Source organism: Cervus elaphus, chromosome 20, assembly GCF_910594005.1.
Source record: "Cervus elaphus chromosome 20, mCerEla1.1, whole genome shotgun sequence".
Taxonomy (NCBI): Eukaryota; Metazoa; Chordata; class Mammalia; order Artiodactyla; family Cervidae; genus Cervus; species Cervus elaphus.
In genome coordinates this window covers 39,439,899-39,452,403 of record NC_057834.1, presented here as the reverse complement: position 1 = coordinate 39,452,403, position 12,505 = coordinate 39,439,899, and the positions used below count along the sequence as shown (strand labels likewise).

Genomic DNA, 12,505 nt, shown 5'->3' with positions numbered 1-12,505 from the left:
AGTACTTCTGATGGTTGGAGGGACTGGTTCTTTATTTCAAAAAGACATTTATCAATTTTCAGTATCAAAACAGTTACACTATTGGTTTTTTTTTCTCCCAGTTGGTCTGCAAAGAGACCACACCAAAGGAGAGAACATTTTAAGCCAATTAAGCTGCAGGATGCACACCTAACAGACCTCACTGAAACCTCATCAAAAAAGGGGGATTGGGTAGGGAAAGAAACTTCAAAAGATCAGCACACTGCTAGCCCACAGACTGTAGAGAGCTCTCACAGGCAGAGGGGTGACCAGTGTGCCTCAACCCCAAAGAAGCAAAGTTCCAAAATAATATAAAATTTAAAAAGTTTTGTACATAAGCTTTTCAAGATTTCTCCAGCACTAACCGATACAAAGCACAATGAGATGGCACTTTTGGAGACAGCAGCTTCAGACCCAGAAAAGGGTGATGAGATGAATTTCATATGGCTAAATCAGTGGCAAAACATCATTTTCTTTCCTTTCAAGGAGGCAGGAGAGCAATTAAGTGGTCACTTCAACATAAAGGGCACGTGATCCATTCTGTGAGCAGTTGGGAACAGGGTAGAGCTGGGACAAGGATTTGGTCTCAGAGGTTTCACCATCTTAATTGTTTGGTCACTTCTGATGAAAAAAGAAAAAAAAAAGTTGTCCAAAGATACCGTAAAGCTGAAAACCTGAACAGCACTTTTTTTTTTTTTTTTTGGCTAACTCCTCCTGGAATCATCTTTCTGGTTTGGCGGGTACTTTTTACAGAGCAATGAGGTTTCCCCAAATGGAGCCTTTCTCTGGGCTGCTAGGCTCTCAGTAAGGCAGGCCCAAACCTTTTCCCTTTCTCTCTGGAGAAGGCAATATGCATTAAGCTGAAACGTTACCTTCCAAAAGTGAGAAAGGGATTAGACTGCTGCTTCAGAACTATGGAATTATTTGGAATGTTTTTTACAAATGGTTGTTACATCAACAACAAAAAAGGTAATTACAAAATGTGTACATCACAACATGCTTTTAAAGACACTTTGCATTGTGCTCACATTCCCTTAAACGTTGTTCCCAAAGGTGCTCAGCCTCTAGCCCAACTGGAATCTCTGGGGAGAGGCAGAGACAGTTTGGCGAAAAGGACACAGGAGTAAGGGGGTGGGAGAGGTGGCGAAAGGAGAAAGCAGCCTTCCAGTTAAAGATCAGCCCTCAGTTTAAAGGTCAGCTTCGGGCAGGCTGGCCTCAGCGGAGTCGGGGTGAGAGGGAGGAGCAGCGGCAGGGCGGGACTGGGGTGTTCTACATCTCATTCAGGTCAAGCAGAGTCTGGTCCAGCATCCTTTGTGTACAGAGGTGCTCCTCTTTGGTGCATTTCAGTTTATCTAATGGGGGTAAAGGAGAGATGTTATAAAAACTAGAAGTAAATTTCAAGGTCTACCCATTCTGAGAATTGCTCCTGTTGCAGGGAAGCTGCAGACTAATAAAGCAGCTGCCCTCTCAGCCACAGAAGTGAGTTATTGCATCACTTGGTTTTTCAGGGCCTCAGACTTGCCTACGGAAGTTACAGGTGTTGCTGGACTTTTAGGGGAGGGAGCTGGGGACCTTATCAGTCATTTCCTCTCCTCCCCACACCCCAAGCAAGGCTTTCAGTTTTCAGTCACTGAAGGAGGTGGCCTTAAGTTAAGCATCAGCCATCCACTCTTCTAAGTCTTTGCCCACAGGATAACACCTACTTCAAATAGCCTGCTGGAGTCTAACATATTGAGAACAAGGATGGGCATGTTTCTACCAGTAGAAACAGCAGAATCTCAACTTGAAAATTTGAGTACAAGAGGATCCTCGTGCACTACAGGTTTTCCTCAACAAGTAGAGAGGAGAGGAATGACTAGTGGGATAAATTAAAGAACCCCCATAGCTAAGTCAGAGAATCTAGAAAGAAAACAAAGTCATGAATACAACAAAACAGGGACTTCCCTGGTGGTCTAGTGGCTAAGACTCTGAGCTCCCAGTGCAGGGAAGGGAGCCCAGGTTTGCTTCCTGGTCAGGGAACTAAATCCTGCATGCTGCAATTAAGGTTGAAGATTCCACATGCCACAACTAAGATTTGATGCACCCAAATTAAAAAAAAAAAAAAAGAAGAATACTGCAAAACATATCCTTGTAAGCAAAACCTCAGTTGAGACTTTCGCAGAGTTATTCTTCAGGAACTAGCCTGTGATATAGTTACTTACAATTAAACATTATACCAGGAAAACGAAGCAAGAAGAAAAATGGGGAAAACGTCACAAAGAAAACTAGCAGCTGAACATCAAGGAAAATCAAAGCTGCCCAGCAAGCAAACCACTCTCTGCTCTAGGGAGGTGGGGAAAATGCTCTTCAACTCAAGGAAGTGAATGGCAACACTGACCTATTCATATCCCACAACCTTTTCTTTCCCTTGTCTTTTTTTCTACCCAGTCAGAAGGGCCCATCCCCGGGCCTGCAGATGAAGCAGTTACAACATCTTGTCAAGTCAGTCCTTTTATTGTTAGAAAACATTCATGCAAGGGAACATATCCTACAGTCAGTGCACAAGTGAAAGAGCAGCAAATAAGGGTGGAAAACAGAAAACTCTCCCAGATTTCCTCATTATAATCTCTCAGGTCCCTCCCTTCATCACCCACAATTTCTTGAAAAGAGTAGAAAGGCAGTATTAATTTTAACTGTTCCCACTTTACAGTGCAGTGAGGAAGACAACACTATTCTAACTGGTTCAATTAAAAAGCAATTTGCTTAGGGCAAAATAATAACTTTAAAAAAGACAATCAGCTTTTTGCTGGGGTCCAGGTCAGTGGTGTGAGCCGTAAGCTCGGTTTTATGGGCATCAGTGAGCCCTGCCCATCAGTCACATAGATCATGCAGCGTTAGCTTCAGCTCATTAGAAAGCAGGCGGTTTCGCTCAAGTTGGCTGTAGAGACGCTCTGCAGCAGCAATGGAGAGGAGAAAAACAAGAGAAGGAGAGGAAAAAGAGGAGGAGAAAGAGAAAAAGGGAAAGTTAGTCGAGTACCAGAGTAAATCTTGAGACTGTCAACTACCTGGTATATATAACATGCATCTGTAAGGCTGGATGGATGCAAGGAGGATTCAGTCAGTTGGTGAAAAGACCAACAGAGGAATAAAATAAAAAATGCAGGCTAACAAGGTGAAAGGATGACATTTTGAGGGAGAAAAATATCTCCTTCATAGTATTTATTCCCTGGGTTAAGAAACTGAGACAAGTGAAGCACAGCAAAAGAAGGAATACAGTTGGCTTATAAGAAATACATTTACAAAAATGAGCGTTTGTAAGGAACCGATGTGAACAGTTGAATATTTTTCTGTAAAAGCATTCAATACAGCATTATGAACAGAAGACTGGGATACATAGCCCATACTCACTCAACCCTATACTTTCTAATGCTTTTTGTGGTAGGTGTTGAGAGAAAGACCTATCACAGTGGCACATCCAATCAAAACCCAACTTCACCAAACCTGTTAGCGGCCACAGTCGCCAGCCCCAGGGAAGGTGGATTGCTAATGCAAGCCAATCAAGACTATCCTGTTTCTCCAGCCTCACTAGCAGCTTAGGGTGATCATGTGATCCAGTTCTGGCTAGTGATGTAGGAGGTAGTGTGTCTGGGGGCTTCTGGAAAAACTAGCCTTCTTTCTTGCTTTGAACATGGATATGATGACTCGAGTTGCAAATTTCAACTAAAAAAAAAGGGCCATAAGAATCACAGAAACCCCAACTACATCAAGCCAAAGCTGCTCAAATCAAGACTTTTTATTATGAGAGAAAAATAACCCCGTATTTATTTAAGCTGCTATTAAGATGTTTCTTAACTAAAAGTGTTCCTGATACAAGTAATTAAGTGCTCAAATCCCCTGGTTTTATCTGGATTTTCCACTTGGAGCACATCTTAAAGAAGTAGAGAGTGGTGATCGTCTTGTAAGGTATAGAAATATCAAATCACTATGCTGTGCATCAGTAACTAATATAAACATAGTGTTATAAGTCAATTACACTTCAACAATCTCACAGAAAAAGAGATCAAATTTGTGGTTACCAGAGAGGGAGAGTGTGTGTATGGGGGTATTGGATGAAGGTAGTCAAAAGGTATAAACTTCCAGTTATAAAATAAATAAGTATTAGAGATGTAATATACAATATAATATAGTCAGTACTGCTCTATATGTTTTATATATGAAAGGTGTTTTTCAAAAGTCATCCTAGAAGTTCTCATCACAAGAAAAATTTTTTTAATAAATAAAAAAGGGGCGACAGTGAGTTCAAACTCATGTGACTAACACAAGGGTAATGGAAATTGAGGGATAGGTCTTCCTAGTCTACTCCTAATGTCAGCCTCCGGTGTTCATAAACAAGTTTTTTCCTATGTTTTACAGTCTGTTTCAAAATGGTCTCAGAACCTCAATATGAAAAAGACTTCTCTGTCTTCCATCTGTGGGCTCACTGTGGGCATTGCTCAGTTACCTTGCCTCCTGGACTGAAGTTTTCCCAGTTCTACCCAGAAGCTGGGGACTAGTGTGTTCCCAATAATACTTGTCACTTTGTGTACACTATCCAAAACAGAAAACATACATGTATAAAAAGATCCTGGGGGGAATAACCAAAAAACAAGAGTTTCTTAAGGGGCAGAATTGGAAGAGAATTTTAAAAACTGCACTTCCTACTAAACCAGTGTCACAATAGGAGGAATACTCTCCCTCCCCTCCCCCTAGAGGGGAACTGAGAAATGTGTGACAGCAGGCTTTGTCACCATAACTGGAGGGTCTGACATATTGGGCAGGGGACAGCAATAAACAGGATTGTTCTGTACATCCCAGAATTATCCTGACCTAAAGGGCTAAAGTCCACCATTGAGAAACACTGTACTAGTCTACACTAGTCCATCAGGTCTGGGATTGGACCTGTCTTATTCACTGGGGCAATCCTGACAAACAGTAGGGGTTCAAATTGTGTTGAAATCTCATTCCTTGCACTTTTTGGTGTTATATTACATCCAGAGACCATTTGCAACCTGGCTGTTCCATAACATCTATATCTAAGTTAGTCTTAGTGTGACTCCCACAATCTTAGTAAAGATAGATGTTATTAGGATCCTAACTCTAAAAAGTCTGGTCAGGGAGAGTTTTGTTCCACTTAGGGAAGAAATAAAGAGGCAGAGAAGAAGTGGGAGCATTTTATTGCCTGATTAAATCCTGGAACTTCTAGTTCCTTTAGAATTGCATAAGGTCAGAAAGATAAATGTGATTATTTTCTCACCTTGAACTTTGTAATAAGTAAGGTTTCTAACTCTGTTATTTCTATTAACTAAAATTTCAGAACCAGATACTAGTTCATTAAATTTCTTGGTTCCTTGTAAGAGCAAATAAAACGAACAAACAAAAAGCAAGTCAGAGGATCCCCATTTGGTCTGATTTTCCTTTCAGGGAATAATCCCACGGATGCTACACATTCTTAGGCTTCACTAGTTTGAATCAGGTCAATTTCATTCTGTAACAGGAAAAGGATGGGAGTGCCTGGAATAAGGGGAACTCTATCAGTGTTAAAGACTCACATTCAAGGAATGATGTAGAACAGATTTTTTTTTTTTTTAAACTCCTCCCTCATGTTAAGGCTAAGGAATATTCAACCAGTATCATGAGAATGGAAGAATCTGGGTGTGGCTAAGACAAGGCTGCCTAACGTAACAGGTCAGTTCCACCTGTCAGGTAACTTGGGATCCAGTCACATTTTGTTTCATTCCTTGTCCCAACAATGGTAACGAGGAAGGGAAGAATGGATCCCAACACATCAGCCTGTGGTTTTTTCCTTAGAAATTAAGATGAGGAAAGTTAAGGGATGAAGCACTTCACCCTGATGCTTCACCCTATTCCTATAGCAAGTCTTGGCTCAAGTAACATAAGATGGTTTCTACACCTCACTCTTCTAATCTTTCTCCATTCTTAGTTCTTTTCTTTGTTAGAAGCCTTCCTCCGTGCCAAAGTCAATTCCTTCTGCCCACATACTAAAACAGCCTGAACTATACTATACAATGAACATGGCAGCCACTAGCCACATGTGGTTAATTAAATTCAGAACTAAAAGCAGAATAAGAATTTAGTTCCTGGGTCACACTAGCCACACTGAGTATTCAACAGCCCCATGTGGCTGGTGGTTGCAATACTGGAAATCACTGTCAAAGGTTCAGACAGACATCTTTGTTCTACACTATACTTCATGCCTCTTTTTTCCTTTCCATCAATTTGCTTCTGCTCCTTGAAGTATGGCTCCTCTCCTTGTCCTTAATGCTCAAAATATACCCTCAGATTAATAAAGCATCAATAATTATGTTTTCATAATTTTCAATTATCATCCTTCTCTATCTGTTAAAAGTTAAGAGTCACTGGAAATCACCCAGTGACTTAAATTTTTTAAAAAGCTACTCATTTCTTCTATCCCTCCAACCAGTGCCATTTGGCTTCCACCTCTACACAGATTTTCCTCTGCTTAGTTTTTCGTTTTACATTTGCAATTGTCTTTAGGATTCGAATTTACTTCCATGGCCTAAACTGCCTGCCAACCTCACAGACTCCTAAATCTCTCTTGTATCAAACTCTCCCCCTCAAGTGCTAGGATTTGTTTTCATCTTGGATACCAGCTAGTTTTACAGACTTTTTCCCTTGCCTTCCCAAACCAGGATCATATGACCTCCCTACACCTTTAATACCACCATTTTCCTAGGTTCAGAACCAGTCATCCTTGATGCTTCCTTCTTGCATTTAGTGACCACCCGTCATAATGCCCATGGTCAGCACTATCCCCTAATACCACTATCTAGGTCAGATTTTTCTCCCTGGGAAACTGCAATAACCTATCCCAGTATTTCCTAAACTGTGGTACAGTCACTGTTAGTGATGTGTGAGAAGATTGCAGACAGCATACTTTTGTGAACTTAGCTACATGATTTTAATGTTCATTAAGAAAAAAACACTAGCACATGTCAAAACTTTTGATTTCAAGTTAGAATTGTGTAGTGTAAGAAATTTTTTTTTTTAGCCTAAGAAATTTTAAAATGAGCAAATTAAAAGAAAATAGTGTAGGCTGCATGTAAATATGGAAAAAGCAGTCAAAACTGATATGCAAATGAATGAAATCCGGGAAACATTGCCTTAATGGATCACTTTGATAATCTGCTCCCTTTCCAATATGTTCTTAACTTAGTTGCCAAATTAACTCTTCTACTAAGAACACATCCTGTTCAAAATCTCTAGTGGTACCCCCATCACCTACAAAACAAAATTAAAACTCTCCAGCCTGATTACAGCACAAACCTGTTCCCTACTTTATCTAAATGGATGCTTAAACCTGTGGTGTCCTTCCCAATTCTATGCCTTTGTTCTTTTGCTTCTCTTTGATGAAAATGCTCAAGATCCACTTTCCTTCAACCAGACTGTCAAAAATCCAATCTTTTGGAATCCAATAAAAATGAAGAGGGAAGTTTCAACATGTTTATTAAGTAACTTGTATGTGCCTCCTATCATGACACTTCTCTTATCATCAACACTGCAATCAACCTCTTCCTCCCTCTGAGGGTACTTGATTATTTGGGGTACTCATCACACATCATCTTTAGTTTTATACATGTTTTCTGTCCTACTAGATTCTGAGCAACCTGAGAGTAAGGAAGATGCCTCCATCTTACTACCCTGTGCCCAAACTAGTAACAACCTGTACCTTAATCACAAAGGCTGTATGGCAAAAAGAAATGGTATAGACAGAAAGAAAACTGAATTTAATGGGACCTAAAGTTTTAAATTAGAGAAAAACCTCTATACCTGGCCGTATCTGTTTAAAAGAAAGCCAAATTTTAAATATATACTGTGCTGAGAAACTGAAGTACTAAGTGGATTACACTTAGGTGCTTAGATGGTATAATCAATGATTATACTACCCAGATTAAACTATCTCTGCTATGTAAATCAGCAAAGGAATTTCCGGAAGGTTGATATTTAATTCCACAACATGAACTTAGGAACAATCCTACTAGAAGCAATTTACCATATTTATGCATGTACTAAAAAACGTGGTACCTGTGTATAACATTTGAAATATGCATGACTGTTTTCATTTTTCCAGTAACAATCATTTATCACTTATATTCCACTAGCATATACTAGCAGGCAAATAGTAATGAGCCTCAAATATGTAAGAAAGGTTTATAACTGCTGGAAATTCTACCTATTATGTACTTTCTCTGACTTGTGGCAATATACTTAGTCAATTTCAGCAATCACATATTTGGGTCCACCATGTATTCTGAGTATGAACCACTGGTAAAAGGGTAGAGAGGATATATTGAGAGGTACTTCAGTGGTCTCTAAAAGAAGAACCTAAGGAGAAGACAAACATTCCAGATAGGATGACTTAAGAACCTGGAAGTAAAGGACTTGGATAATTTCACTCAGCTTGAGTGTCAAACTAGAGCTCCTATTCTAAGGAACCTCTCCTCTCCTAGTCCACCACTCTGATAGATCAGTTGAATTTAAATGTCAAGAAAAAATAGACACACACAAAAGTGGCTTTGATTATATAAGTCAGAGAAGGGAGAGCCTACAATAGCTGCGCCCCACATCACACCCCCAAGGCTCCTTTTTACGGACAGCAGCAGCTTTGTCAATGACACAAATGCAGGGTGGCATGAGGCTTCCGGCAGCTTAACATTTTAATTTGGGGTGAGGGGTGGAAGAGAATACATAAGTTGTTTTGTGGCCACCTCCCCCCCGCCCATCTTAATGCCTTGGGGATCAGCCAGGCTGACCCAAATGGAATCCAGAGCGAGAGTGGGGCGTTGGGTTCCCCGAGGAAAGGGGGTAGATCCAGAACAGAGCAGAAACGGTGATAATTATCTGTGTGAAAAAGTAAGGAGACTCTAGGTGAGAAGGACAAGCATCAATCTAGACAGCAATTTGGGAGAAAGGAAGAGGAGAAAAAGGAAGAGGTGGCGGTAAGAATGGTAAAAGATAGCCAGACACTGCAGCCTGAGTCATTTGGCTTCTTTTCAGGGTTAGTGGGGAAAAGGCAGATTAGCGTCAAGGATCAGGGATCCACAGCAAACAGATGAAGGCCCCCACAACTCTTTTTGGTGCTTTTTACTACCTGGCTTGCTCTGGGACTTGGCTCAGCCTTTTAGGTAAATTTGGGATTTCCAATCATGGGTGTTTCACCTGAACTTCAGTATCAGGGTACAAACCATACACACCAGGGAAGTCTGGGTGCTATGGCCCAAGTCACTGGCTCTCTGGGCCCTAGTTCTTTAATTGTATGACAACATGATTATCTTAAGCAGTAACTCTTCTGAGACTAAACTTAAGAACCAAACGGGAAAATCCCAGTGTCATAATGAAAGGACTGTGAATAAAAAGTGCAAAAATTACACATAGATCAGGGTTCTACCACTGATCCAGGATTACATGCCTCCACAGCTTTTGCCAACAAGTAACCAGCACCAATGTTTTAAAGATAAGAGTGGAGATTCTAGTTTCCAGAAGACAAAAGCAGAGCACACTACGCACAGTCTGTACCCCCACCCGCCCCCAAGCCAAGGTCCCAGCCCCACTCTGCTGTCAGATAGTTACATAGAGGTCATGTCATTGAGGGCGTGGTCCAGCTCCTCGCTAATGGCCTTGTACTTCAGTTTCTGGGCATAGAGCTCATCTGGACAGGCACAGGAACCACAGGGGAGGAATGAGGACACACAGTAAAAGGTATCAGAAGCAGATGAAGAGAGGGAATCGTTAGAAATGAGGGAAAGCATGACCACGGGTCTAATCCCACCGTTAGGAGAATATCTATCCTGGTAGCCATGACTGGCCATTTTCAGATCCACTGTCCCCAAGACCAACCAGACTTCTTGATCCCTCTGATACCTCTAATCAATTGCAGCAAAGGTTGAGAACCTGGGCATAGTCGTGACTAGAAATTCCAATTACCAAAGGCACTCAAGAGGATACCGCTCCCACCCAGCGAACCTAATTCCTAGTAGTGATATTGCTGAATTTAACAAAAATAGAAAAAGGAGAAAATATACATTAATACTCAAGACACTTAATATTCAGACCTACCAAGCATGACCAATATTCTTGGCCCCTTTGCTCTACAGGTTGCCTGCCCCAAACTCTCCCAAAGAATATTCTGCTACCCAGAGTGTACCAAAGCAGCATATTTCAGACTTCTCAGAGCAAAGTACAAACTTTTCCTTGTTAGGGTGGATGCAGCTGCCAAATTCCAGGGGCAGGAAGCATTCAGAAAGCCCCTGGCATTGGTCAGCTCTGAGAAGTGGCCATTCCACCACTGCTTCCCTTGGTGAGGTTCCCCCCACAACTCGAGTGGTGAGCAAGATTGCCCAAAGTAGCCATGGGGTGACATGAGGATACATGCCATGACCAATCTCCTCCAAGGGGAGGATACAAATTCCAGAATATTAGGTTAAGTCTTATTAAAGGAAAAGATGAAGTATAAAAATCCAGCTCCAAGATTTGACCCATTTCACCTGGCTGTGGCAGACAGGGCATAGGATGCACGCCAGGTCACTACCAAATCCTTCTGGTGTTGAGGGGAAGAGCATCAAAGGGCAAGGTCTTCCTCTCTATTAATTTTAATCCCTCACCAGGCTCCATACCTTCCAAATCATCAATTGTCTTTTCCAGCTTGGCTACCGATCTCTCAGCAAACTCAGCACGTGTCTCTGCCTGGGGGAACATGAAATGAGTCAGAATCAGAGATAAATAAATAAGACAGTTCGAGAAAGGCCTCTATCTTTTCCACCTTCTGCTTCTATAATTTTCAGAACCAAAGCCAGCTAGTCTAAGTCAACACAATGCCTTATATGCCTCTCAATGTCTTGGGGCCCCCCTCCTCATATATAATCCCCCCAGCTCACCTCCTTGAGTTTATCGGTAAGAATCTTTATCTCTTCCTCATATTTGTCTTCTTTTTGAGAGTACTGTAAGAGAAGTAGAATAAACATCTCAGGATAGATATTGCTTACACAGATGACACCCCGCTCCCGACATTTACATTCAACATCCTCTTGGATTGAATGTGTTGGATGATCCATGAGAAAGAACAAGGCTGTTTCAGAACAGTCCTTAAAACCCACAAGTGTCCTTGGAGCCATGATAACCTCAGGCTCCACCAGGACCATTATTTTTAAAATGGACCTAGGCTTTGATCAACACAGGAAGGCATTCTTCCTGCCTCCAGGTTAATGAGTAAATGTGACGACACCTGGAGGCCATGTGGCTGAAACAGTCCCACAAGAAGCTGAAGACAAGCCATCTTTCTTTATGCCCACTAGGTTTCAGATCTGATCCTACTTGTTGCCCCCAAACGCCAGCACGGCAGTATCAGCCTGAGGAGAAGGTGCCCCGGGGGACGTGAGACCAAGAAGTCACTTTAACTACAGCAGTCAAAGTGCACGGGAATTGGCATTAAACCCGAATCTGGAGAGAATAGGTGGATACCTCTCACTGGATTATATAGGGAATGAGTTTCTCCCATTTTTCATCAAGGGCAGGGCTGGGCCCAGGCCCCAAAGCCTGTCACTTTTACAAACCAGCCCCTACCTTCTCCGCCTGAGCCTCAAGAGACTTGAGGTTGTTGGTGACATTCTTCAGCTCCTCCTCCAGCTCAGAACACTTACTGTGAATATTTTAAATACCGCAGGAGAGGAAAGGGGAAGAAGAGAATAAAAAAAGGGAGAGAGACACACAGACATGAATTGAACCTATATGTAGAGAGAGTTGGAAGGCATACGGGGAAAAGAGAAGTTCCCAGGTAACCTAAGCAAGCATCAACCCTCCTCCCACCACCAGAGAACACATCAGGAGCTGGACCTCCTGGGCTGGGACTCAGAGGGTTCGGACACTGGTAAAGAAAACACCTGAGAGATCACTACCAGGAACAAATCGTAACAGCTACCTGGGGTGGAAGTGGGGACGGATGCCCAACCCAGAGTCCCCCACATCACCCAAGGGAAGGCGAGACCCTGTGGAGAGGCAGTGAAGTAATTAGAAAGGAGAGATGAGAGATGCCAAGTAAGTGGAGAGGAATGGAGCATTCCATGAAGAGATGGGAAAGCACTCAACAAACCAACCAGTGGAGGGGAGGCAGCTGCAAAACAGAACAAAAACAAAACCGAACAAAATCACACCATACACAGAACCTCTCCGTGGGTTTAATGGTTAGTACCTTTTCTTCAGCAGCACTCAGACACTTCAGGTTCTGGTCCATCAGTCTGATTTGCTCATCCATCTCTCGGCAACGGCTGTTAGTGATAGTCACAGGGATCGCACAAGCCAGGTGGTGGGGAGGGAGAAAGGTCAAAAAGGAACACAGCAAGGAAACAAGCAGCAAAATGGGAAAAAAATAAATTAAAAAAAAAATGGAAAGAAAAACATCACCATGGTCATGATATGTCATGTCTAGGAGAGGGAA

At 42.0% G+C, this 12,505-nt stretch overlaps 1 protein-coding gene across 13 annotated transcripts in view; it reads right to left on the bottom strand.

Moving 5' to 3' along the window:
* Nucleotides 1-14: 14 nt before the first annotated feature.
* Nucleotides 15-12,505, bottom strand: part of TPM3 (tropomyosin 3) — a 26,614-nt gene continuing 14,123 nt past the window's right edge. For 3 of the 13 annotated variants that reach the window (XM_043875686.1, XM_043875692.1, XM_043875696.1), the window contains 4 exons: nt 12,260-12,335; nt 10,950-11,012; nt 10,689-10,758; nt 15-1,370 (listed from right to left, as the gene is read on the bottom strand). In XM_043875686.1, the coding sequence (XP_043731621.1) occupies nt 1,288-1,370; nt 10,689-10,758; nt 10,950-11,012; nt 12,260-12,335 (292 nt within the window). In that variant the 3' untranslated portion in view covers nt 15-1,287. Of the gene's footprint in view, nt 1,371-8,714; nt 8,917-9,641; nt 9,725-10,688; nt 10,759-10,949; nt 11,013-11,634; nt 11,711-12,259; nt 12,336-12,505 lie in introns of those variants that run through there. The other 10 variants (XM_043875687.1, XM_043875691.1, XM_043875685.1 and 7 more) reach the window with 7 other exon arrangements.